This window comes from Gopherus evgoodei, chromosome 10, assembly GCF_007399415.2.
Source record: "Gopherus evgoodei ecotype Sinaloan lineage chromosome 10, rGopEvg1_v1.p, whole genome shotgun sequence".
NCBI classification, from domain to species: domain Eukaryota; kingdom Metazoa; phylum Chordata; order Testudines; family Testudinidae; genus Gopherus; species Gopherus evgoodei.
Genome location: NC_044331.1, coordinates 76,660,240 through 76,687,204, shown reverse-complemented (window position 1 = coordinate 76,687,204; position 26,965 = coordinate 76,660,240). Strand labels below are relative to the sequence as shown.

General features: G+C 46.5%; 1 protein-coding gene across 4 annotated transcripts in view; it reads left to right on the top strand.

The window, feature by feature from the left end:
- Positions 1–623: 623 nt before the first annotated feature.
- Positions 624–26,965, top strand: part of RADIL (Rap associating with DIL domain) — a 71,761-nt gene continuing 45,419 nt past the window's right edge. For 3 of the 4 annotated variants that reach the window (XR_004002237.1, XM_030577013.1, XM_030577012.1), the window contains exons 1-3: positions 624–704; positions 6,917–7,028; positions 15,007–15,565. Coding sequence is in view for 2 of the 4 variants with exons in the window: in XM_030577013.1 (XP_030432873.1) it covers positions 15,016–15,565 (550 nt within the window). In the remaining 2 variants the exon portion in view is untranslated. Of the gene's footprint in view, positions 705–6,916; positions 7,029–15,006; positions 15,566–26,965 lie in introns of those variants that run through there. The other variant, XM_030577017.1, reaches the window with a different exon arrangement.

The window sequence follows — 26,965 nt, the reverse complement described above, 5'->3', positions numbered from 1 at the left end:
TCAATATTTCCTCTCTTGCAGGGCTGTCACCCCACAATCACAGAGCTCTTGATAAGTGGTGGAGTGTAAACTCTTTGTGCAGGGCCACCTTTTTGTCATAAAATATCAGAGGTGGAAGGGATCTCAGGAGGTATCTAGTCCAACCCCCTGCTCAAAGCAAGTCTAATCCCCAGACAGATTTTTTTACCCAAACCTCTAAATGGCCCCCTCAAGGGTTGAACTCATAATCCTGAGTGTAACAGACCAATACTCAAACCACCAAGCTATAGGATACCGAATGGCCAACACGTGAGCCCTGATCCAAATGCATAATATCCCTCAGGACCCGACCCCACCCATGAGGCAGGTATGGGCTGCAGGAGGGCGCACTCCTCCCCCCGACATGCAGCCACCTCTGGGGCAGAAGGCGGCAGCTGTTCAGCAGACTCTCGGGCCAGGAGGCTGCTCGGTGCCTGCTTTGGCCCTTCCCCGCGGCGGGTCTGACAGCGGGTCCCCCAGCACCCACCGAGCTCGCCCCGCGGCCCGTCGCGCTGAGGATCCCGAAGGTGGCGCCCTGGAGCCGCGGAGCCGCCTCCCCTCCACTGCCATCTCCGCCCCGGCTGGCGGGACGCGAGCGCTCCGGGCTCGGCTAGCGCCGGCTCCTGCCCTCTGCAGCCGGGCTGGCCGGGGCGGCGGGGAAGAGGCGCCCGGCGAGGCCAGGGCCGGTGAGTAACGACTCGGTACGGGCTGGAGGGCGCGGAGCCTGCAGCGTGCCCCGGGCAAGGGCAGGGGGAGCCTGGGGCGGGGGGGACCCACTCATGTGGCTTCAAGTTGAGAAGCCAGAGACAGAAAAGGGGAGGGGCGAGGGAGACAGAAGACCCCCCCGGGGCGGGGGTGGGGGCTGGCAGCCCGGCTCCCCTAGGGCTGGGGGCAAGCAGCCGGCGGGAGACAGACAGACAGACATGCGGGCACATGCACACACTTGCGGGGCAGCCTGGCGCACGGACCCAGGCTGCCAGACCGGCATTGAGAGAGGAGAGAGACACCAACAAGCATCCGGAGCGAGAGCCAGCGAGACACGCAGGCACTGGGCAGGACAGCCGGACCGACAGACCCAGGAGCACCGCACTGGGTTGCAGCGATCCGCCCTTCCCGAGAAGGGTCCCAGCAACCCCCCCAAAGCAGGGAGGCCGGCCCCAGGAGCTTTGCTAGCCCTGGAATATTTGTTCTCCTACCCTTAGAAAGTGAAGCCAGACAGCGGGAGTTGAGGCTTTTCTGGTTGCCATTGGAGACCAAACCTGCCTTGCAAATAACACCAGACCAGAAGCAAACCTGGTGGGTTGGTGGGGGATCCTGCTGCTTTTTCACTCCCTTCCCCCCAAAACAACCCATTTCACCCGCTTTCAGGCTCTCGACCATCCCAGAAGGTCTGGCTTTAGCAGGAAAATGTTTGCAATACAATTGCCCACGGGAGAGCAGAGCAATTTCTTCTGGAGTTTAAGTAACTTCAGTAAATGATGAAGAAAATGCAGGGGAGTTAGTCAGTTGCTCTGGGATTGCCTATTTCCAGCGCTGTAGAGGATCAGTTCATAATTTTTCCAGTGATAATTAAGAACTCCAAATTAGACGGTCCACTGAGATTCAGATGCTTGAAAGCCAGCAGAAAGCAAACACACAGTTTAAAACACAGTTCTTGCATACAGTACTGCAGCTCAGAGGATTGTCATTTGTACATGGGCATTACTGCAGGGCCAGTGCTATATGGGGCCCAGCAAAACTCGTTTTTAAAAGATTCATATTAAGACCCCTATTGACTTCAGCAGGAGTAGAAACATGCTCTGCAATTTGTAGGATCAGCCCCTGGATTCTTATCATCTGTGCAAATAGTGCCATAACTGTAGATAGCAGTTGACAAACTTGTAGTAAGACATGGTTCCTGTGAGCTCTCTTGGGCAAGGAACCATCATTTTGTTCTGTGGTTTCACAGCGCCCATTTCCTGGATCCCAACAGGACAATGAGGCATTTGCTGAAATACAAATTAATAATAATAGTAATAATAATGCTTTGAGGAGTTTAATGGCCAGTCCAACTTTGGCTGAAGTCGTTGGCAAGACTCCTGTTCCCTTCACTGGGAGTTGGATCAGGCCCTAAATATGACAGATGCAACACACTTGATTAACTATCAGTCTCTAAATGGCAGACTTGATAGTAACACCCTGGAGAGAGGAGGGGGCTGCTTTCCTCACTACAGAAGCATTTCCAGAGGTATCTCTGCAGTCCCTGTGCATTGAATGTGAAATCTTCCATTTAGGAGCTGGCAGTTGAGTCTCAAACCTGGGAGTCTTCATGTTTTCTCTTCAAGTCTTTATCACCCTACTAGATGTTCCCTTATTCTGAATAAGCAAAAGAATTTTCCATCTGACATCTGATTGGAGAAACAACCGACAGTCCAACCTTTCTCATTTCACCCAGCTTTCTCATTTGCCACCATAGGCTCAAGATCCCTCACCCTACAGGAAGTTAATCACAGAGTCAGTTTGAGTGATGCTTTTTATTTTCTTCAATTGCACTCCCATCCCCATTATGCAGGGTGAAGGTGGGGCCAGGGGACACCTCACCAAAGCAAACTTTACGTTGGTCTTGAATCTGTCGAGGGGCAGGATTTAATAGTTAAGGGATGTAAGTCTAAATCTCTGGGTCCACAATCTTCTCATTTCCTTTGCCTTTGGCGTTATAATCTATTCCACATTGTAGTGTTGGAGCCAGCCCTCAATCCGCCCACAGTGTCTTTGCTGCTCTCCGTCTGAGGCTGCGACTCTGGTTTCCATTTAAAAAAGGAAATTCTGCAAAAAGGGACCTGAGATAAATAGCCTCACTGGCTGTATTTCTTGGACAGTTAAATCTGAAATAAGCAGCACGCTTAGGCAAGCACAGCCACCTTCTCATTGTTGTGTGTAACCTGCATGCTCTGGGATAAACACGGGGGAAATTCAAGAAGGTTAAAGTGCTAATGTTGTGCCAAATATTCAAAAAGGGCAAACGGATTGACCCAGGTAACTGTAGGCTGATCAGTCTGACATCAATCCCAGGCAAAATAATGGAAAAGCTGATATGGCTTGCAATGGATAAAGAATTAAATGATAGGAATATAATTAATGCCAGTCAACATTGTTTCATGGAAAATAGATCTTGTCAAATAACCCTTCATTCTTTGAGGAGATTACAAGTTTGGTTGATTGGTTGGGTGCATAGTTGTCATATACTTACACTTTTGTAAGGCATTTGACTTACTACTGCACAAGATACTGAGTAATAAATTAGCACTATACAGTATCAGTAAAGCACACATTAAATGGCTTAAGAACTGGCTAACTGACAGCTTTCGAAAAGTAGTTGTCAGAAGGGGATCATCACTGTATTTCTAGAGGGATTTTGCAGCCCCTGTGTCATAAACAGATAGCTAAGGGTTAATGTCTCTTTCACCTGAAACACCTGACCAGAGAACCAATCAGGAGACCGGATTTTTTCAACTTTGGGTGGAGGGAATTGTGTGTCTGGCGTCTTTGTTTTCTTGCTGCCTGCTTTCTCTGAGCTTTGGAGAAGTAGTTCTGTTTTCTAATCTTCTGTTTCTAAGTGTAAGGACAAAGAGATCAGATAGTAAGTTATATGGTTTCTTTTCTTTGGTATTTGCATGAATATAAGTGCTGGAGTGCTTTGATTTGTATTCTTTTTGAATAAGGCTGTTTATTCAATATTCTTTTAAGCAATTGACCCTGTGTTGTATCATCTTAATACAGAGAGAACATTTGTATGTATTTTTCTTTCTTTTTATATAAAGCTTTCTTTTAAGACCTGTTGGAGTTTTTCTTTACTTCAGGGAAATTAAGTCTGTACTCACCAGGGAATTGGTGGGAGGAAGAAATCGGGGAGATCTGTGTGTTGGATTTGCTAGCCTGATTTTGCATTCCCTCTGGGGGAATAGGAAAGTACTATTTGTTTCCAGGATTGGAAACAGAGAGGGGGAGTCCCTCTGTGTAGTTTCACAGAGCTTGTGTCTGTGGATCTCTTCAGGAGCACCTGGAGGGGGGAAGGGAAAAAGGATTATTTCCCTTTGTTGTGAGACTCAAGGAATTTGGGTCTTGGGGTCCCAGGGAAGGTTTTTCAGGGGGACCAGAGTGCCCCAAAACACTCTAATTTTTTGGGTGGTGGCAGCAGGTACCAGGTCCAAGCTGGTAACTAAGCTTGGAGGTTTTTCATGCTAACCCCCATATTTTGGACGCTAAGGTCCAAATCTGGGACTAAGGTTATGATACCCTGCAGTACTAGTCTTGAGGCTAACCAGTACTAGCATCAATGATCTGGAAATAAATATAAAATCACGGCTTATAAAATTTGCGGATAAGACAAAGATTGACAAAGTGGTAAATAGCAATGAGCAGGCAGGTGTATGGAACAATCTGGATTGCTTGGTAAACTGGGCCCATTCAAGTAAAATATGTTTTAATATAGCCAAATGCAGAGTTATACATGTAGGAACAAGGAAGGCAGGCAATAGCTACAGAGTGGGAGACTGTATTCTGGAAGGCAGTGATTCTGAAAAGGATTTAGGGGTCTGTGGACAGGCGAATGATTGTGAGCTCTCAGTGTGATGCTGTGGCACAAATGGTTAATGTGACCCTTGGATGTATAAACGGGAGTAGTGAGTAAGGAGTCGGGTGGGGTTTAACTCTGTACACAGCCTTGGTGAGACCAGTACTGGAATACTGTGTACAGGTCTGGTGTTGTGTTTTAAAAAGGGTGTTGAAAAATTGGAGAAAATGCAGGGGAAACAGCCACAAAAATGATTCGGAAGCTGGAGAAAATGTTTTACGGTGAGAGACTGGAAGAGCTCAATCTGGTCATTTTATCAAAAAAAAGACTGAAAGATGACTTGATTGCAGTGTACATGTACCTCCTTGGGGAGAAACGACAGGAGACTAGAGAGTTCTTTATTCAAATAGAAAAAAGCATAACAAGAACCAATGACTGGAAGCTGAAGCTAGACAAATTCAAATAGGAAATAAGGTTCACATTTTTAACAGTGGGAGATGATAAACCATTGGAATAAGCTACCAAGGGACGTCAGGGATTCCCATCTCTGATGTCTTCAGATTAAGAATGGCTGCATTTCTGGAAGATGTGCTTTAGCCAAACATGAGTTACTGGGCTGTGTACGGGGGTAACTGGGTTAAATTTAATAGTCTGTGAGATACAGGAGGTCAGACTAGATGATTTAATGGCCCCTTCTGGCCTTGAACTCTGTGAATTTATGACGAAGATTATTTCTCGCACTGACTACCTCTTTCTAAGGCCAGGTCTCCACCACAGACTTACAGCAATATAACTACGTTGCTCAGGGGTGTGAAAAATCCACACCCCTGAGTGACATACTTACACTGACCTAACCCCCAGTGTAGACAGCACTATGTCGGCAGGAGGACTTCTCCCATCAACATAGCTACTGCCTCTCATGGAGGTGGTTTAACTACCCTGACGGGAAAAACTCTCCTTAATATAGAAAGACACAGCAAAATATAACAAGCCGAGGAAGAAAATCTTCAAAAGGGTTTAAAATAAGTAGTGCTCCCCAGGGGGAATTTCAGGGCTACTTGCTTTTCTCTGGGCAGGGTAGCACCTTTGATGAACTATTGGGCTGATCTGTTAGCTATACCCACTGGCATATTGGACTCTCTCTACCTGTCGTGCCTGGCATGTTTTTTTATAGGCTAAAAAGGGAGGAGCTGAAAGAAATGTGCTCCTTCCGGATCCTGCACTCTCTCCAAGTCTTGTCCCAACTTTGTCCCCTTATGATCTTGGAGTAGTGCTGCTGGGATTTTGAGTGAGCTGCTAGACCTGGTTGTAGTGGTCTGTGATCTCAAGAGGTGATAGCATGCCTTGTAATTAATCTAAGAATGTGTCCGCAGATCTGTTTCTCTCAGGTATTACTAAGGCACCTGTCATCACAGTATCTAAGCAACAGCCATCAACTAAAGATAGCAGTGAGCCTGCCCAAAGAGGGCTCTGTGCTCTCCATCTCCCCTCATTCCCTTTTCCTCACCTTCCCTTCCTTCCTCTCATATAATGCTTCCTTCTTGCCTTGCCTTTCTCTCCTCCTTCCTCACCCTTTGTGCCTTTGGGGTAGACTCTGCTAACTGGACGAGGCTTTGTTAGAGAAGTCGGTCTTACATTTAGACTTGAACATGATCGGGCTCTGTCTCAGTCTGACTTAGCCTGCTAAGGAGATCACACTGCCGAGAAAGGCCTTGGTATCAGACTCGCAGCCAATCCAGCTGCAACACCCTTGTGGAGTGTAGGTGCCTTGATGGGTCATGGTTGGACAAGCAAGTGTACAGCCATATCAGTCGCCAGCTCACCATCTACCCATCAGCTTATGGGTCACCTTCATCAACAGGTTTAGCCCATGGAGACTATAGGCCCCAGCATGCCATGCTCTGGCTACTTGGATCAAGATGGAGAAGAGTAGCTGGATTAGGGTGACCAGATGTCCCAATTTTATAGGGACAGTCCCGATATTTGGGGCTTTGTCTTATATAGGTGCCTATTACCCCCCCATCCTCTGTCCTGATTTTTCACCCTTGCTATCTGGTCACCCTAAGCTGGATACTAAATATGGGGGCACTTGTGAGTGGTACAGTAGAGCTGTACTTTAGCCCCCGCGCCAAAGACAAAAGAACAGCTCCACCAGGGGGTGCTGTTATATCCACAAGCTGCTGATATATTTCAGTAGAGCAGAACTGTGGCTCTTGTACACACATAAGCCATCACATCACACCATCGCTGAAGGACTTCAGAGGATATAATTAAATGGCTCCTTGCAGATCGTTGTAACTGGGGTGAAAGCGAAATGATGTTCTCTATTTTCCTGTCCTGTTTCAGAACTGGGAGGAGCAAGTTTCTGTGAAAATGAATAATGCAGGGGAAGCTGCGGGGTTTGCTATGAAGAGGAGAATAAGTGACTGAAAGAAAGAGATGTGAAAAGAATGGCAAGGTAAGTAAAGGTCTTTAAATAGGCATCAGGTGCATTTAGCTGGAACATTTGGGACAGGCTGCTAATGTTTAAAGTTACTGAGTGCTAATACAATGTGGGAACAGGGATTCCACTCAGCCATAGGAAACTGTCCACATGACTGCCTTTGTACTAACAAGAGCTGCCCAGCTGATTTGGAGATGTTGAAATTATCACCCAACAAACCTAAATGACTATTAGATTTTGTGGTGTTTTAGTTACAACACCGTTGACCTGCTAATGATAAACTGCAGTGCAGTGCTCAGATGGGAGGACATGTGTTGACCACATGAACATCACATTCATTTGTTGTGATCATTACCATAACAGTGCAGAATAAATAATAGCATCATGAATAGCCATTGTTGGTGTGGCCGGTCTGTGTGTACCATGACATGCAAAGAGAGGCCTAGATACTTGATACAGATTCCACTGAGAGGAAAAAACAAACCTCTGGCTGATTTCTTTACAGTTTTCAACAGTAAATGCCAAAAAAATAAAATAAAAAAATCTTGCTTTCTGCTTTTGCATGTGGCAAATGTTTGGAATGTCTGGAGCTGCCTACCTCTGCTGCAAGCTTTTTGTCCTCAAACAATACATGTTTTACAATAGCATAATAGGAGAACTGTACCGTAAGCAACAAGGAGGAGATTTGGGGGATTTAGGTGCATGAGGCATTTAGGTGCACAAGTCCTAGTGACACTCCGTAAGGCTTGTGTGCCTAAATTGCTTAGGTGGTTTTGAACATTCCCCCTCACCCCCAAAGACTCTGTAGACCTGGAGTTACTTTGTCACAGGTAATATGAGCTGAGATGTTCTTAGTTGAAACCTAGCCCCAGTGTTTGTTCTACTCTTCTCTGTTTAGTTTCTTATAAGATGCCCATGAGCATAGAGGTCTGGGAAAAGCATATTTCATTATCACTCTATGTTGTCCCTTAGGCTCTCAGATGGAAATAAGACCATATCTTATTTTGTATTTTGCCGAAAGCCATGATTTTTGGATGGGCTGAACCCCCATCACTCCATTTAAAATCAATAAGGGCTCTGAGTTCTCAGCCCATTGCAAACTGGAGCCTTTCCTGCACTACATGCACAACAGTGAAATGACCATGCTCAAAGCCTCTTTGTATGGATGAAACACATTGTGTTCTGAAGTTTTTGGCCTCTGGAACTAGAGAAGCTGGGTTTGCATAGGGCGTTCTAAGAAAGAACACAAAAGTTGCTGCATTATAAACAATGTAGTTAAAGTTCAGATGGGCACTTTAAAAAGTACATATGGTTTTAGCTGCCTAAGTTTGAAGGAATTGGTTTCTGCAGTTGGAAGTGTTATGAAGTTGTATAGGTGCTGTAGGTAGTTTTGCACTGATGAGATTAGCTGGGAAAATACACAGCTATCCGGATGTTCTAAATGATTCTTACATAAAAGTTATTTTCTCTCTCTCTCTCTCATCTATCAGCGGAGTCTCTTGGGCAGACTCTTAGGGCTGGTCTACACTAGAAAGTTAGGTCTATCTAGGGACGTCACTCAGGGGTGTAAAAAAGTCACACTTATCAGAGATGTAGTTAAACTGACCTAAGTCCCAGTGTTGACACCATTGGGTTGATGGAAGAATTCTTCTGTCAATTTAGCTACTGCCTCTCAGGGAGGTGGAGTTACTACAGCGACAAAAGAGGGTCCACACTACAGCGCTAGGGTGGAGCAGTTGCAGCATCTAGTGTAGACATAAAGCAGAGCTGCATCAGTTTTTCTTCTGTCCTTTTCCAGAATCCCTTTGTCATGCTCCAGCAATCTTTTGCTAGCGAGAACTGATTGGGCTTTCCTAGGTAGAGCTGGTCAGGAAATAATTTTCCCATCCCGCAAGGGTTTTTGACGTTTAAAGATTTTTTTTCTATCCCAAAATGGAATGAAAAGTCAAAATCTCAAATTTTTGTGAACCGATAAAAAAATTGCTTTTGTTTTGATTTAGAACATTTAAAAAAATGTTTAACCTTTTTGGTATAAAATTTCAAAATGAAAAGTCATTTCAAGTAGATAAATTGAAACTTTTTTTAATGCCCAAATGGGATGTTTTGACAGTCTTGAAACTTTCTTCAAATAATGTTCAAACTGGGAGATTTATCATAACCAGCTCTTTCCTGCAAATAGTTTCAATGAATCAATACTTCCCAATGAAAAAAATTGTGTTGGAAAATTACTGACCCTCTCTGATCCTAAGGGCTTGTGAAAGTTGGTCCTCAATCAGCCAGTTAGGGTCACTTTTGAATGACCTGAGACTTACTCTCCTCATGGCTTGAACCCATAGCTACAGCAATGCTCCTAAGAAATGTTATTTTCTAGTGAATGCCAAACTCGTTTTTAAATCAGAACTGACGGTCAGGTTCTAAATCGAGGGAAGAAGAATGGTCTTCTGGATTATTATTATTTAACATTTCTATGGCACTACCTGACAATTCATGAGTTCTGGGTTCTAATCCCATCTCTGCCACAGACTTCCTGTGTGGCCTTGGGCAAGAATCCCTGTGACTCCGTTTTTCCATTTGTGAGATGGAGGAAAATAGTATTTCCCTATCTCAAAGGGGTGTAGGAAGAATAAATTCATTAACATTTGAGGCGCTTAGGTGCTATGATGAACCTCACAGATAAGTCAACACAAACCATAAAATACAGCAAACAGAGCCCCCGAGATTATATATTTTTCAAGCTAAATACTGCATCCGTTTTAACTGACAAGACACTGCAATTAAACTCCCGCGGCCGGCCTGGGCTAGCTGACTCCGCTCAGGCTGTGTGGCTGTAGAACTGCGGTGTCGGTGTTCAGGGGCGGGCTGTAGGGTCCCGGAGCCCGGGCTCCAGCCTGAGCCTGAGTGTCTGCACCACAGTTTTATAGCCCCACAGCCCGAGCCCCAGAAGCCTGAATCAGCTGACACAGGCCAGCCCCGGGTGTTTAATTGCAGTGTTTACATAAACTTGAATGTCCTTCTGCCCTATTTCCTCATCTGTAGAACGGGAATGATAAAACTTCCTTTCTCCAACCCTCTCTCTGCCCTGTGTATGTAGACTGTAAACTCTGGGGCAGGCACTGTTCCTTGCTCTGTATCTGTACAGCACCTAGCACGATGGGGTCTGATTTTGGCTGTGGTGTTGGGGGCTGCTGTAATAATACATTTAGTACACAAATCCATTTGTGTTCACACCAGGACTGGAGCTGAGCGTGCCTTTGTGTGTGTGTAGTCGGGGATTCACCCCTTTCTAATACTCTGCTGCACTCATTCCTATGGAGAACTCTCCCTCACTGCAATGGACCAATCCCATTGCTCAGTGCTTTGGGACCAACACCCTCTTTTTATTTGACCAGCTATCTGTTTTTGTCATTATTAATTGCCTGCCTGAGGGAGAGACCTTTCAGGGAGCCCGTTGCTCTTGGCTGTTGCTGCTACTCCAGCAGGGAAAGTCACCCCTCTGCCTTGGAGCAGGAGGGGAAAGGGAAAGTTTTTTCCTCTCTGTTTCTTGCTTTGTTTCTTGCTGAGCTGAATCACTGCAAAGGCAAATGTTATTACAGATTCAGGGGAGACTGTCTGACTCAGGATTGGAAATGAGATATTACCCAGGAGTGGAAAGCATGGTCCAGTGCTCATACATGCAGACAGGGAGTCACCAGTTCTGCATTAGAGCCACTGGCCTTGCACAAGTCATGTAATCTTTCTGTACCTCAGTTTCCTCATCCACTTCACCCCAGGCAGGGATGGGGAGGGGCCAAGTCGCCTGTGAGTTAATGGGGAAAGGTGTCTGCCTTCCTGCCCCCTTTTGTCCTGGGTGCACAAATGGCTCTTGTAAGGGGCAGGCTAGTGATCTGAGTGGTATGGGGAAGGTGATAAGGGAGGACAGGGCATGAGAAGGGGCATCAGTAAGGCTGTGTGGGAGCAGGGACAGGGGGTCACACTGAGGCTAGAGCTGGGTGGGATATGTGTATGTGTGCAGACTGAATGGGAGAAAGCAGAGAGATTATACCTTGGAGAAGTTCCCACCGCTCACAAAAAACAGTAAGACCAGAAGGTGACCTCTTCCATTAGCAGCACGGGCGCTTTCCCATCCTGGGCTGGAGGTGGTTTGGAGTCTGTCCAATGCCAACAGAGGATCTTTCTGATAACGTTAGCGCTCTTCTTGGATATTCTGAAAGACCTGACAGAAATAGCATCGTCTATGGGAGGCAAAGTGGCCCTGTAGATTGGCACATGTCTCAGTCTCAACCCTATTCTGCTGCTAATTTACTGTATGAATTTAGGTAAGTCCCCTGGCCTCTCTTTGCCTCTATTACAACAGTGGTTCTCAACTAGGGGTACACATACTCCTGGGGGGGCATGGAGGTCTTCCAGGGGGTGCATCAACTCATCTAAACATTTTCCTAGTTTTACAACAGGCTCCACAAAAAGCACTAGCAAAGTCAGTACAGACTAAAATTTCATACAGACAATGACTTGTTTATACTGCTCTATGTACTGTACACTGAAATGAAAGTACAATATTTATATTCCAGTTGATTTATTTTATAATTATATGGTAAAAATGAGAAAGTCAGCAATTTTTCAGTAATAATGAGCTGTGACATTTCTGTATTTTTATGTCTGGTTTTGTAAGCCAAGGAGTTTTTAAGTGAGGTGAAACTTGGGGGTACGCAAGACAAACCAGACTCCTGAAAGGGGAGCAGTCGTCTGGAAAGGTTGAGAGCCACTATAGTACAGTATTAATAAAAGAGGGAAAACGAGGCCTCGCCATCTTTGTAAAGTGCTCTGAGGTCTGTGGAGGACATGTGCTCTATATAGGTGCTAACTGTGGTTAGTGATGATGATTGATATCTGCCTCAGAAGGAAGGTTACGAGACCCTTGAATGGAAAGCGCTCCGAGAGTGCAAATTAGTAGTGATAATGTAACAGCAGTGCTAATTGTCTCTGTAGGACCTTTCGCCTGTTGGTTGCCATTTCACGTCCACGCCAGGATACTAGTAACAACCTCGCTTAGTCACTATCTGATGTCTGCTCAATGTCTGCAGCAAAATGAGCTTCATGGGCTCAGACCTCAAGTGTCCACATTACACCCATAGGGCGTCACAACTGGCCCTGGTTGAGAGTGTTGTGGACAGCCTCAGCAGAGGCCAGGGACTGAATGGGGGATGTAGACTTAGGTGGTACCTCCCTCTTAGGTTTGATGCACAGCAGTAGGGTGGAGGAAGCTTGCCCTGAGGCTGTCCGTGCTGTACCTATTTTGGGATAAAGAGAATCCTGCAGTTTCCAGGGCTGTCAGCCCGGAACCTTTCTCCAGCAGTAATGTCACACACTATCTTAGAGTGTAGGTCAAGTAGGAGGAGTGTGGAGACAAATAAAACTCCGAATTCTGCCTTGTGTCCCGTGGAACAAATGCTTCTTCCATGCTTGCCTTTGATACATTCACTCTTGGCATCATGAAGTTATTTAGCTACAAAGCGTTATTGTGACTTTTATTGAAATCTCTTAAATCTAGGGAAGCATATGTCGGGCAGTAACTCACATACTCACAGTTGCAATTGTGTGTCCATTCATGCATCTGGATTGTCACACTATGCCTTGGTAGGAATGATCATGTTATAAATCAGCTGTTGGTTTAAAGCTGATTATGTATCCAGATTTTTAAACAATAGTCTATGTGAATGGGTGAGAGGTTCTTGGAGGGGAAAAATTCACATTGCAGGCCTACCAGAGACTGATCCTGATTTGTCCACCTACCACAGGGTGATTCATAAAGTTAGGATCAGCATGTTAGGATATTTCTAGCTGTGCTTAGCCTTGATGTAGATGCATAAGATGCTTTTCTCTTGCCAGATGTCTCTTGCCAGATCTCACTCGAGTCCTAATGTGAGAATGTGATTTTAAAAATAAATCTTTTATCTAAAAGTAGAGCTGCAAAATCTAAACTGAAATGTAGACAAACTCAGAAAATCTGTGCCAAATTCCTCCCCTAACTGGCCATAGCAAGCATTCAGCAAAGAAATTTTTCTGTGAGGTATCACCCAGTCTGCCACACATCACCGTGTCCTGGTTTGATAATGCAGGCAGCCCTCGTTTGGGAACACTGGAGAATAGCTGGTACAACAAGGATTTCATTTGTCCCTTGGTTGCATAGGGAAGTGGTGTCAGTGATGCTACAGAATAATGCACTTTGGAATGTCCTTAGTGAACCGGGAAGTACCAGGAGATTTGGTGAGGTGGAGTGGAGAGAACTTTTTAGAAAGATTAATCACAACTTGTTTTTTCTAGGGCCTGCTGCCTCTTGGTTAGCAGGGACATTCAGCAGAGAGCTGCAGGCTTAACTTAATTTTCACCTGAGCTTTGCATTTCACCTTTAAAAGTTGAATTGATTGATAACTTGTAAGTGAATGGGACTCCTGAGACCTTGGCTACTAACCGAGAAGGTCTCTGTGATGCTTCTCGGGGCGCGCGGGGCTGAGAGTCACAGTATTGCCACCCGCCTCCAGCACAAGGGAGTCTTGCCTTTGCCAGCTGGGTGTTAGCTCCGTAATACAACCAGCTTGTCAGCCATTCAAGCCCTGCCTTTGCCCTGAGGGTTGACAATAGATTTACCCTAGCCATTGACTCCCTTCAAAGTGTCTCCCTGCAGTATTCAGCCCCTGATCTCTGGATACCACCAAAATCCCAGATCCTCTCTTCCCAGCAGAACAGTGTTCCTCAGTTTACCAGTTTTACCTTAGCCTACCGCTCCTGAATCACACACAGCACTTGAGTTCAATTATAATAAAAGAAAAGGGAGTATATTTAGGAAAGACTAGAGTTTCAAGTAGAACGAGTGTGAGTGATGGAAACAAATGGTTGCATATAAAATGCAAACTAGGGCCTACGCTTATTTATAGTTACCTTTCCTGTCTAATAAAGGAGATTCTTACCCCAAAGTTAAGTCTTCTGCAGCATTTGCTCGCTACAAGGAGCTACTCTCCACTCCTCAAGGCTCCTCAGTGAATGCATCCAGAGTGTCTTTTTCCACCTCGTGATATACTGTCTTTATTCACAGACAGGGCCATCTTTTGTCTTTATTCACAGACAGGGCCATCCCTTCACCGTCTTGCAGTTCTTTTCCCCTTCCAAGTGGTTCTGATGGTTAGTTTGTCTTTTGTGGTTTTCCATTGACTTTTCTTGGTTGGTGCACCAGTGAACAATTGAGCAATACATTATGCGATCGGCTTGCCAGGGGTTATATGACACAGTTCCCTGGTGACTCACTTTCACTCCAAGATCATAAGACCCAAATTTTCACATTACTCCTTAAATATCACCCAGATACACATTTTACAATGATTATGGGTATCGATAAATTAAAAGCTTTCACACATGCTACCCTTCATGGATAAATACCATGCAAGTGGTGTATTATGTGTAGTGAGTGTGTCAGGTCTAAAACAGGAGTTGGTTGTAAAGAACAGTAAACCCTTTGCCAGTTGGCACCAATGAGCCTATGTCACAATCTCCTCTTGTGTTCTTAGTGTAACGAAACTGCTGGGCTTTGCTTTTTCTCACCCCAAGAACATCGGCAGGGAAGCATGCGCTTGCGTAGACACTGATCTAGAAATTGGGGATCCATTGATCTATAAACTGAGGATGCTTGGTATAGTTCCAGCTCAAATTCCTAGGGACAAATTAATCTCTGGGGTAATTCCACTGATTTCAGGGGTGATGGATAAATTTTGCTCCTGCTGTCCTTGTCACACATGTAAACTCGCATGATCATTCCTGCACTCTTCTTGTCATTCTAGAGATGCCTGCATGTCCCCTCGGGGCCACAGTCCAGGCATCAGATCCTGGAGTCACTCCTGCTCCAGTTTGTTTGAAGGTTTCTGCTCATGTGCTTGCTTTTATCTGTTTCCCTTCAGGGCTTTAAAATGCTGTTTTGCCTTTTTTGTTTCTGTTCATCCTGCAGCTGTGTCCCATGACGACCTCACCCACTATGTTCTATGGATCTTCGTCCGCCATGTCCCCACCTTCCAGAAACAAGCTGAAACGTCAGAGCCGGATATTCTCTCAGGTCTTGTACCGGACGCTGAGCTATAAGGACCGCAGCTCAGTGTCGGCTTTCCCCCTTGCAAGCTGCGACGACCCAGCTGAACTTTCCACTCAGGTTTCAGCCCCTGGGGTTCTGAAGATATTTGGGGGCAACATCTGCGCGGGCACCAACTACAAGAGCGTCCTTGCCACGGGGAGCTCAAGTGCGCGGGAGCTGGTGAAGGAGGCGCTGGAGCGCTATGGGCTGAGCAAGGTGGACGCCGGCCACTATGTGCTGTGTGATGTCATTGGGATGTTCAGCGGCTCTGAGAAGCAGTGGCAAACGGAAGGGTTGCGAGTCCTCGGTGATAATGAGAAGCCCCTTCTGATTCAGGACCTATGGAAGCCCAAGGAAGGGTTCTCCCGGCGTTTGGAGCTACGGAAGAGATCTGAGGTGGAGGAGCTGGCTGCGAGGGATGTAGACACGATCACGGCAGGTAAGAGACTAGCAGAGAGCTATATATGAATGCTGAACTGAGTAAGGGCCATGGGATGAGCTCTTGGCTCTTAAAGTGGAGGAGTTGCCCCATCTTGTGCCAGACCAGGGCACCGAATCTCATATTTTAGACATTGAGTGCAGATCCTTAGCTGATGTAAACAGGCCTAGCTCTCCAGTGGCACCTTAAAGACTAACAGATTTATTTGAGCATAAGCTTTTGTGTGTAAAAAACCCTCTTGGTATCAACACCTCCTCATCAATTATTGGGAGTGGACCACATCCACCCTGATTGAATCGGCCCTGTCAGCACTGGTTCTACACTTGTGAGGTAACTCCCTTCTCTTCATGTGTCAGTATATTTATGCCTGAATCTGTAATTTTCACTCCATGCATCTGAAGAAGTGGGTTTTTTACCCATGAAAGCTTATGCCCAAATAAATCTGTTAGTCTTTAAGGTGCCACCAGACACCTTGTTGTTTTTGTGGATACAGACTAACACAGCTCTGTTATCCTCAGTGTGTGTAAATGGCCATGGTGGCATTAGCATTAATCCACTTTATTACTTCCCACCCCCACTTTTTCTTCACATCAGTGAAGCTATGACAATTTACAAGCAGCTGAGGATCTGGCCCTGGGAGCATTGTAGATCTTTCCTGAGCTGGCGATAGTTTATATAATACACCTCTACCTCGATATAACATGACCGGATATAACATGAATTCGGATATAACACGGTAAAGCAGCTCTCCAAGGGGGTGGGGGGGGGGGCGCGCTTCGGCAGATCAAAGCAAGTTCGATCACCTATAACGCGGTAAGTTTTTTTGGCTCCTGAGGACAGCGTTATATCGAGGTAGAGGAGTATTGCAATGTGATAGTGTGTCTTTGCCCAGAAACAGTCGCAATCTGGTGCACTCTGGGCTTTGTCAAAGGCCCTTACAGAGGTGCCAGTTCAGGTGCCCAACCCCCTGGGGGTCCAGAAGACCTGATAGGTAGAGGAATCAGTAAATTTCCACTGTCCAAGAGGGCAGGCTATCAATTTTAGGGGTTCCGCTCCTTCTGTGGGAACCAGAGTTGCGTTCCACAAGCTTCCTCTGCAGTACCATGAAAGGAGAGTGCTGATGGTGGGACATGACCAGTGGATCCACGACTAAGGGGCATCAGTGTAGGGCGTATGCCAAGCTGCCACAGAGCCAGCTGTAGCCTGGAGGCTACAGTAACAGCCATAGGAGCCTGGGGGACCCTGTCTTATGCTGAGGATTCTCTTAGGCTTGGCACAGGGCCTAGGGTTTGACCCAGAGGAACTGAACTCATTAGGATATTAGGAATAACGTTCTAACTTTAAGGATAGTTAAACACTGGAACAGGTAACGTGGGAGGCTGTGGAATCCCCGTTTTGGAGGTATTAAGAAAAGGTTAGATAAACTCCCATCAGGGATGGTCGAGGTATACTTAGTTTTGCCTCGGCATGGGGGCCTGGACTAGATGACCTCTTGAGGTCCCTTCCAACCCTGGGTCTCTATGATTCTATGGCAATGCTGAATCTCACCTTTAAATTGTATGTCAGCATTTTAGACTGTGCTTGTTTTCTGTCCCTCCGATCATAGTTAAATTACATTATGATGCCATTTGGGAGCATGCAGACTGTTTTGCTATTTGCTGAATTCCCTACCTCCCCTCTCCTCCGTTCCCAAATAGGCTTTATCTTTATCAGGGGAAAAACCTGAACCTGCACGTTGAGCACTTAGCTGATTTCATTACAGTTCCAGCAGGACATCTGCAATGGCGGGAGATCTGTAGCGAATTTTAGGAGCAATCAAATGAAGTAAAGAGATAATGAGAGAAAACCAGTGTGGGCCAAAACATACTCCGCATTATTACCCATGGCTCTCTGCGGCTCATGGGTGGACAGTGGAGATTAATTGTGAATCAGTGGGTTTGTAAAAGACCCAAGGGCAATGTAATGAAGTTCTGATTTCCCTTCCTGAATTAACGCCCCCTGCCTTGTACTGTAATACATTGGATCGCTGGAGCGTCTGAGTACCTAACCCCACGTCATCAGAGATTGCTCTGACTAGGAGATAGAGGATGGATTCTAATGCTTGGTTGGCATCTTCTCTGTCTGCAGTTCTCACAGCTGCTTTTGCAGAGGAGATATGATATAATTTCCTGTTATTGTCACTGTTACCCCAGCAGGATGTTATGTTATGGAGAGAGGTGCTAAGGAGAAGGTTAATGGTGAGTCCAAACACAGTCCTATTAGCCAGGGGCTGAGTATGCACGTGTGCAAGCTTGAACTGAGTGAGGTGGCAGAGATGTAATTGGAAGCAGAATTGGCATCGTATGCGCTGGTAGGTCTTCGTTGTACCTATAGGAATCCATGATAGTTTGGTCTGGGTACAGAAGCACGGCTGGATGGACTTCCAGGCTTGGTGTTATGTGAGGTTTCTATCCAATGCCATTTTTGTTTTTAAAAAATGAAGTGGTGGCTATCAGAAGAGAGTGATAGTTATACCAGTATATTGTGAAGAATCCGGTTAGCCAGGTGGCAAAGTCCATCCCTCTTCATAAGAGGCGAGAGATGATATCCTCACCACCAAGCATTGCTGCTCAGGTACCGTGGAGGTGAGGGGGCCAGCTGCTATAAGTACCTAGCTATATTTCCACCACTTTAATCGTACACATGGGATACTGCGGATGATCGCAAAATCTGTAGCCTAGTGGTTCTCAACCTGTATACCATTGTGGGCTGCATATGCAGCTCTCTATGTGTTACGTGGACGGCACCCACACAATATATAGTACCTTTACGGCCCTGAGGATATCACATAGGCTGCAGCTATGTGCTGATTGGGCTGTAAGCAGCTCTTGGGCTCCAGGTTGAGAACCACTGCTATAACCGCTAATGGAGAAGGAATTAACAGTCTGCTGCATCTACTGCTGAAGGGAATTGGGACGCTTTCCATTGGTTTTAACTGAACTTGGATCGGGCCCAAACTGAACGAGTAAAGGAAATTCAGAGGAAAGCAGGTGGCTGTTTGCTTCACTGTGAGGTGCAGGTGTTTCAGGATGCATTGCTCGGCTTCTGTATAGTCCTGGGAAGGTTCCCGTGTTTCAGGAAACCCGTAAGTGTTGCGTGGTGCTATAAATGCAATCTTTTCCTAGCAGCAGTATCGTCATGGGAGGAGTCCATTCTCTCTGAATAGGTAGAGGGCCAGTCTTTCCAGAACCTCAGGATACTCTTTCTCTGGCAGTCTTTAAGCAAGTCTTAATCCATGTTATCTCCCCTTTTAAAAGAAAAGAGGATAACTGAGCTGGGAAACCAAGCACACAAAAGGGAGGATACACGGCTGCCAGTGTGTCCTTGGGATGCAGCTCATTTACCACGTGCCTGCCTGCAAAATCAAACCATATGGATGGGAGGTTTTGGGTGTCTTGTGTAACAACCATGTAAGGCACGTCTTGCAACTGGGTTCACGTGGGAGGACCCCTGCCCCTACAGAGAGCCCCATGAAAGACAATGGGGTTCACATGGATTGCAGAGGTCTGTTCCATTACAAAATCGGGACACAGATTTAAGTTTTCATGCTGTCCCGTGCAGCCAGTGCCTAGCTTTGAAGCAGCATAGCTATAGACATGCTTCTCTAGCTGCCTTGCCGTTGGAATTCAGGATGCAGAGAACTTCTTGCCAACTGGAAATAAGTAAGGGATGCCACAGCTAGGCAGACAGTGTGTATGCCTGCTTTACAGCTCCACAAACAAAACAGTGCCATGGTTCATGAACTATCTGCATTGCCTGAAAGAGCTTGCAACTTTGCTGAGGAAAACATGAGGGAAACCGTGTCTAGGTTGCACCTTAGCTTAAATTTTTTAAGCCACCATCAGTTCTTCACCACCAATGGTTTGTTAAAATTGCAACCCTGAAATTCCAAGCTCAGATTAAATCGCTCAGGTCATTGTCACGAATCTGAAGGCAGCTTGGTTTGTTTTATTTTCATTGCTCCAGCCTCCAGGTTCTTCTCTTTTCCGAATCCAGGGTTAATTCCCCTCTGAGCTTCCTTCAGGGCAGAGGCAGGGCTGGGACTAGTTAAATCTTTCCCAGGAGGCTGGTATTTAGGAACAGTGTCACATAAAGAGCCCAGTGCTAAAATAAAGACAATACTTATCTGCGTACGTCCTGTGGTCAGTGTTGGAGTGGCATGTCAGACAGCCTGGCTTTCATCCAGGGCAGAGACAGGAGAGTAGGAGCAGTTAAAATAGACAGGGACGTGGGTTTTTACCACATGGCTTGTGGTACCTGAGGTATCTCAAGGCACTGTATAAGGCACCATGTTGAGGGCAAACGTGATAATCATAATGCACAGCCCGATAGGTCATCTGTTAGAATCTGCTTTTGCTTTATTGCCAAAGAGAGCATTGGTCAAAATGCCAGAGTTCTCCCTTCCAGGCCCTGTAAGGGAGCCCAGGCAAAAGCTGCTCTGCTTTGCTTTGTGAATGAAATCTCTCAGGTCTGTGTCCCAAGCTAAAAAGGCCGAGCTGTTTGCTACTGTGTTTTCCCCATGGCCAGTACCACCTCTTCCATGGCTACCAGTTTCTTCTTTTCCCAGAGCCCCAGGTTGCAGCTGCTCTGCGCCAGGAGTGAGGGAGTGAGGGAGTGCTGGAACTTGTTCTAGGTCTCCTCGGGTGGTGATGTTTGGAAGTGATGCCATGCAGAGAGAGGGATGTGCCCGGTGTTCCCAGCGTGGAGATAAAGGCAGGCGCTATTAATGTACAGTCTGTGGGGGTGGCAGGGCGTTACTGGGAGGTGGTTTGTAATGTTGCTTGGCTTATGTGAAAGATGCAGGAGAGAGTGAGAGGGAGCATGGGAACTAACAGGAAGCCAGTCACAAGGCTAAAGCCTTGGGAAGGCGACAGGCTCATCTTGCTGCTGCTTTGGAGACCTGGGCTCGAGGCTGGAAGATCCAGGAGTAGCATTCAGCTGCTGTTTTATTTGCTCATGTCCCCTTGCCAGCTGTTGCACAACAGCATTGAAGTCTTGGAGGAAACTCCTCCTCCTCCTCGGATCAGGAATTGTGCTGTGACGAGATGTCTTGGTAGTAGGGGCTAGAATTTAAAGCCAAGATGCTAGAGGGGAAATAGAATGCTAGAACAAAGAGGTTTTTTTCCCCTTGACCTGATACCTGGACAGATTGGCCCCAATTCTCCAAGTCACTAGAGGTCTCCCACGACATCGGACAAATGGGCTAATGATACAGCAGTTGGTGGCTGTGTCTGACAGGGGACTTCCGCTGAGGTCCAGGTCCTCAATTTCCCCCCACTCGTGATCTATAATCATCATCCTTTCACACACTGAAAATGCAGTGGAGCCAACCAAATAGCTGAAATGTAGTGATAAGTGTCTTGACTCCATGAGATGGGCTGTAAAATGGCACACTTTGCTGATTATCCTGCAGGCAGGCCCTGTTTAATTGGCCAAAACAGACCTCTTGATTTGTGTTCACAGTTATTTTTTGTCTCTCTACTCTCCCTCCAAGTTTTCCTAGCCCACAACTGCCATGTGGCTCCATCTCAGACACCTGCAATCTGGGACACTCCTGAGAAGGATCTGGAGGATGGGGCTAGGTTAGGAAATCTGGGTCGGATAGGAGTTTTGGTTCCACTTGTCCTCCTACTTTCAAGTCACCAAGCAGTGGCCAGGACTAGTGTGTGAACGCATTTAACCCTGCTACTGATATAGGGCCAAATTCTTTGTTGGTGTAAATTGGCACAGGTCCAGTCAGCCCGGCTATAGCTTTTCTGCTGCCCCAAGCACGGCAGTCAGGCAGACTTCAGCGGCTTGCCTGCGGGAGGTCCGCTGGTCCCGAGGCTTCAGCGTACCCGCCACCGAATTGCTGCCGAATCTGCAGGACCGGCGGACTGCCCACAGGCAAGCTGCCGAAGGCTGCCTGACTGCCGCCCTCGCAGGGACTGGCACGGTGCCCCCCGTGGCTTGCCGTCCCAGGCACACGCTTGGAGCGCTGGTGCCTGGAGCCGCCGCTGTGTCCAGTGAAGTCCGGGGCACCGCACCACATCAATTTATGCCAGCAGAGAATTTGTCCCATAACATGAGGCCTACAGGGAAGTGAGCAAGCTTCTTCTGTAACACATGCAGTCCTTTCCCAGTCAGAAAACAAGGAACTCCAGCATGGGATCTGAGTGCAGATTTCCTGCTTGCTAGTAACACAGGCTGCCTAGCTTCTTGAACCAGCCTTCTCAGTTACTAACATTGCATCATGTTCCAGATGTGCTAAGCAGCGTCTGGAGATCTAGCAAGAGCCAGGCAGCAGTAGCAGCCCCACTCCTATCCTCTAACGCCCCTCTCACTGCTGATGCTCATTTGGCTCCTCTCCCAGTCCTGTGCATGACATTTCACGTTCACATGAGATAAGCTTGTGTTTTCCTGGGTGACTCACTTATTTTGCTCTAAACATACACAAGGAAGGCAGGAACGTGGGACAACATTTGTAGTTGTGACTTTATTTTTTTTTAAATTGCATCAACATCCTTGAAGGGCCAAGATGCTCCTTCCGTTCCACCTGCTTATGACTGCCTCCTTCCCAAAAGTCATGTCAACTGTCCTCCTTGCTAAATGCTATCAGGGCACTGTCCCTAATTGAGCACACTTTTCTCCGCATGCCAATCATAAGAGGCTGGAACCAGAAATCCTTTGTGCATTTCTTTGCATTTATGAGCATTGAATTTCATCTGCCATTTTGTTGCCCAGTCACCCAGTTTTGTGAGATCCCTTTGTAACTCATTGCGGTCTCTTTTGGACTTAATGATCTTGAGTAGTTTTGTATCATCTGAAAATTTTGTCACCTCACTGTTTGCCCCTTTTTCCAGATCATTTATGAATATACTGAACAGGACTGGTCCCAGTACAGACCCCCAGGGACACCACTGTTTGCCTCTCTCCATTCTGAAAACTGCTACGACGCTAGGATGTCCCATGTTCATTATTTTTAATGGGAAGATTTGCATGACACCACGGTGGGAGAGCTGTGGTGCTGGAAGCTGCTTTGACCTCTGGCTGGCGGCATTTAGCATGTCAAAAAAATATGTGTTGTGACATTAGTGAGCTGCATGAATACCCCCTGATGATTCATTTCTGGCATTAGATTTGGAGCATCTGCCTGTTTTAGCCATCCTTTGCCCAAGCATGAAAACCACATCACTTTTCTCTCCTGGAGGAAGCAGGCTTAGGGAGTGGAAGGGAAAGCTTAGGTCCCAGAATGATGCGATTTGGGTCCCCCCACACTCCTGTAAGGAATGGTCTGTAGTTCAGGGACATGCAGCAAAGCAGACCCATGCTGAGATGCTTTCAAGGTGTATAAGTGATGAATAAATTGTTGGGCCAGTCTTTAAAGGACTGTGTGGACAACGCATCTGCTGCCTTTGGTCACACGCTGCCGTGTCACTGTGTATATAGACACAAGCGTGCCCGCCACACACGCCTTCCAAGGGTAGCTGGAAACTCCCCCTCTGCTGAGCTATTAGTGTGTAGAATAGGCTCTGGTTCTGTCCGTGATCTAGCAGATAGCTTAAGAGTTTTATCTATTCGGTTATCCATTATCCTAATTAGTTTATTAGCTGCTTCCCACTGTGGTGGGAGGGAGTCGTTCACCGTTCAAGCCACTCATTAATGCCCAGGTTGTAAAGCTCTGTTCTACCACTGGGATAATGTCTTATGTTGCCTTTAGCCCTCAAGTCTCCGGTCTTCTATCACTCCTTCTTTGCTAGAGACCAGCCCTAAGGGCAGCTGACTGAGCGCCTGGGAGCTGACTAACAGAGAAGGATTTAGGGAACACCACCCAAGGTGCACATGAGAACTGGAAACAGCCAGTGGGACATGGATTCACTCTGCCATGCTTGTCTGGTTACACATATTTGCCTTCTTGCCAACCAGCTCCATTTTCAAACCTTTCCTGAGGGTTTAGCTCCCACCGACCTTTCTTACTTACACACACCTTGGGAGATTTAGGGATAAGCGTATTATGTTTAAAGGGATGGTGTCAAGTAGTCTTTAGGCTCAAGCTTTGATTTACCATAACATGCTACTACGGGGAAAGAATTTCCTCGGGATTCTGAATTTCTCCTATTTTTTTTTAAACCCCACATTAACCCATCACTGACAAATTAAAAAAAAAACAAACCAACATACTTGCTGTGCCCGCTGAAAACAGCACTGAATGCCCCCTGCTGTCTCAGCTGTCTAACACACTCTGCTTCCACAAGGGTTGACCTATGTGACAACAAAGTGGGCTAAGCTCAGAGGTGTGCGCAGGAATTTAAAAAATGGACGGCTTTTGGAGGGGCACATTCTGCAGCCCCGAGGCTAGAGGAGATCTGTGACTCAACGGCAGCCCCGGGGCTGGGGGAGCTCGCTTTCCCTGCCACGGCCCTGGGACTGGAGCAGTTCTGTGTCCTTGCCAATTATTGGAGGGGCATGCCCCTGACGAAGCTCATTTGGAAAAAACACTGTTATTCCAGAATAAGTGTGTCCATGTGTGAAATGATTTCAGAATAGCTGCCCCTGAATAACTACTTGTGTAGACAAGCCCTTACAAATAATAGAATTAAATATCAGCTCCATCTCCTGATGGCCAACAAAGCTGAACTCTCTATAAAACAGAGCAGGTAATTCCCCACAAATCTATCCCCCATCAACCCTACTCTCTGCGGCAGCCCACTCACTGCCACGCAGGGTGCCTGGAAGGCCAAGACACTTGGGCAAAGCTTGATTCGACGCCAAAGGCTCTACTGCCAGCCCCTTGTCTCTTTCACATCAAGGCTGATCCAGCTAGAGTGTCTCTGCTGACTGCAACTGTTTGGCCAGAAGAGTGAGGTGATCTCTCAGGCATCAAGGCCCCTGGCCAGGTAGGGCTTTGTAGGTCAAGATTAACTTTTAAATGCAGTTTGGAAAGCTACAGGCAGCCAGTGCCTATCATGGAGCACAGGTGTCATCACTACCATTGGGAAGCACAATGTAATAAGTGATACATTCTGCACCAGCTTCAGCTTCTGGATCGATATGAAGTATAGACCCATGGAGAGCGTAGTTCAGAAATCTAGTCTTGAGGTGACAAAGGCACAGAGTAAGGGCCTCCTCCAAGTGAAATAGTTTCTATCTCCTGGCCTAGTACAGATCTTTCAAAAGCATTCCTTCAGAAGCATTAACACCGCTGGGGATCCAGAGTGGCTTCCATGTGGCACAGAATACCCCCAGGAGGAAACATAGGTCAATGTAATTCCCAGGGTAGATGTGGCTACATCGAAGAAAGAATTGTGTATATGTAGCTACCACCTCCTGGAGAGATGGATTAATTGCATTGATGGAAACCCCCGTCATCAGTGTAGAAAGCATCTATGCTACAGCGCTGTATCTGTGCCACTGTAGCACAGACATAGCCTCAGAAGGGGCCAACCACCCTCAACTCCAGTTGAAGTCAGTGTGAGCCGCAAGGACTCAGCACACTTGAAAATCAGGACTTGTGTGTGCCAGTTTCCCAGTCTATAAAAGTGAATGATGCTTGTGTACCACACCAGATTGTTTTGAGAGAGAATAGACAAGCACAGTATTGCCAGCTCCAAACTTTCAAAACTCCTGAGTTGGGCTCCAAAAAACCCATGAGATTTAAAAAAAAACACTGTAATAAATGTTGGGTTTGTTTTCTTTGCTTCTAGTTTTGGAGCCACTAGGGCACACTCGGGTTATGTTTTCAAGCTTCTCTCTGCAACCAGGAGAAAACTAGAAAGCTCAGATTCTCAGGAAATCGCTTGATTTCCTGGGAGCTGGGGCTTTAAATAAAACCTTAGCTGTCACAATAGCATTGCAAGTGTTGGCCACATTGAGCTTCTGTTCAGTGCTCTGAAGATGAAAAGTGCTGCAGAAGGTTCAATGTGGTTGTTAGTCCAGTTTGCCCTGTCCAAAAGGCCTAATGCACACATTGGCCGTCCGGGTCCCTTTCAGACCCCCTCGCTCCCGAGAATCTGTGTTTTCGTGTGGTACATAAAAGCAAACTGCCAGGCTCTCCCCTGAGCCTGGTGCCCTTGAGATGCCTGTCATACCAAGGGAGTAGGGGAACAGTACCAGAGGGTTAGAAAAATAACCCAGTTATAGAAGGACTTTGTTACGTTCAGGAAAAGAGCTGTGTTTATCTTTCCCTCGTGGCTCAGAAATTAGAACAGAGCCTATGACAGAGGCTCTATCTAGAGCAAAAAGCAGCTTTTTCCTAATTGATTTTGCTACACAAAGTAAATACAGAAGCTTCCTTTCCTCTAGATAAGAAAACTCTGAACATTCATGTCTCTGGTTGTGGGGTTTGTGTGTGTGTGTGGAATCATTGTAATCTCTCCCAGGCCCCCTTTCCACAGCCTGACCCCACAAGAGCAGCTCTTGGTTAGACAGAAAAGAGGCAGTTGGTTTTCTCCGGAGCCAAGCTTCCCAGCTTGTATCCCTGGGGAGAAGAGAAAGCCGGACAGAGGGTTGGCTCCTGTACTGCCCAGGTGCTGAGTGATGGATCTATAAGAGCAAGGTAGAAAGTGCTGCTCAGGATAGGGGGCTCAGGGGAAACACAAATCCGACACGAATGAGAGTGCTGATGCCAATCCACTCCTGGCCACTAGCAGGGGTCAGGCCTAAGATGGGAAGTGCAGAACTGGTGATCTTATGTGGGGCAAAGGATGCCCTGAAGGGATAATGCAAGAAAGGGGCTTGTCATAAGCAGATAAGTAAGAGTTAATAGAACAAAAGTGCTTCATATCTCTTTTGCCTGGAAAGGGTTAACAAGAACAGTGAGCCTGGCTGTCTCCTGACCCGAGGACCAATCAGGGGACAGGACACTTTCAAATCTTGAGGGAGGGGAGTTTTTGTGCTGTGCTGTTAGTGTTTGGTGGTGGTTCACTCTGGGGGCTCAGAGGGACCAGACGTGCAACCAGGTTTCTCTCCAATCTCCCTGATACAGGCTCTTATATGTCCAGAATAGTGAGTACTAGGTAGATAAAGTGAGTTAGGCTTATGTTTGTTTTCTTTATTTGCAAATGTGTATTTGGCTGGAAGGAGTTCAAATTTGTATTTTGCTGAAAGGATTTTAATTTGTACTTGTATACTTAGGCTGGGAGGGTGTTCCCAGTGTCTATAGCTGAAAGACCCTGTACCTATTCCATTTTAAATTTACAAAGATAATTTTTATTGTTTTTTTTTCTTTAATTAAAAGCTTTTCTTGTTTAAGAACCTGATTGTTTTTTTTGTATTCTGGTGTGAGACCCCAGGGGACTGGGTCTGGATTCACCAGGGAATTGGTGCGGAGAAAGGAGGGAAGGGGGAGAGAGGTTAATTTCTCTCTGTGTTAGGATTACTGTC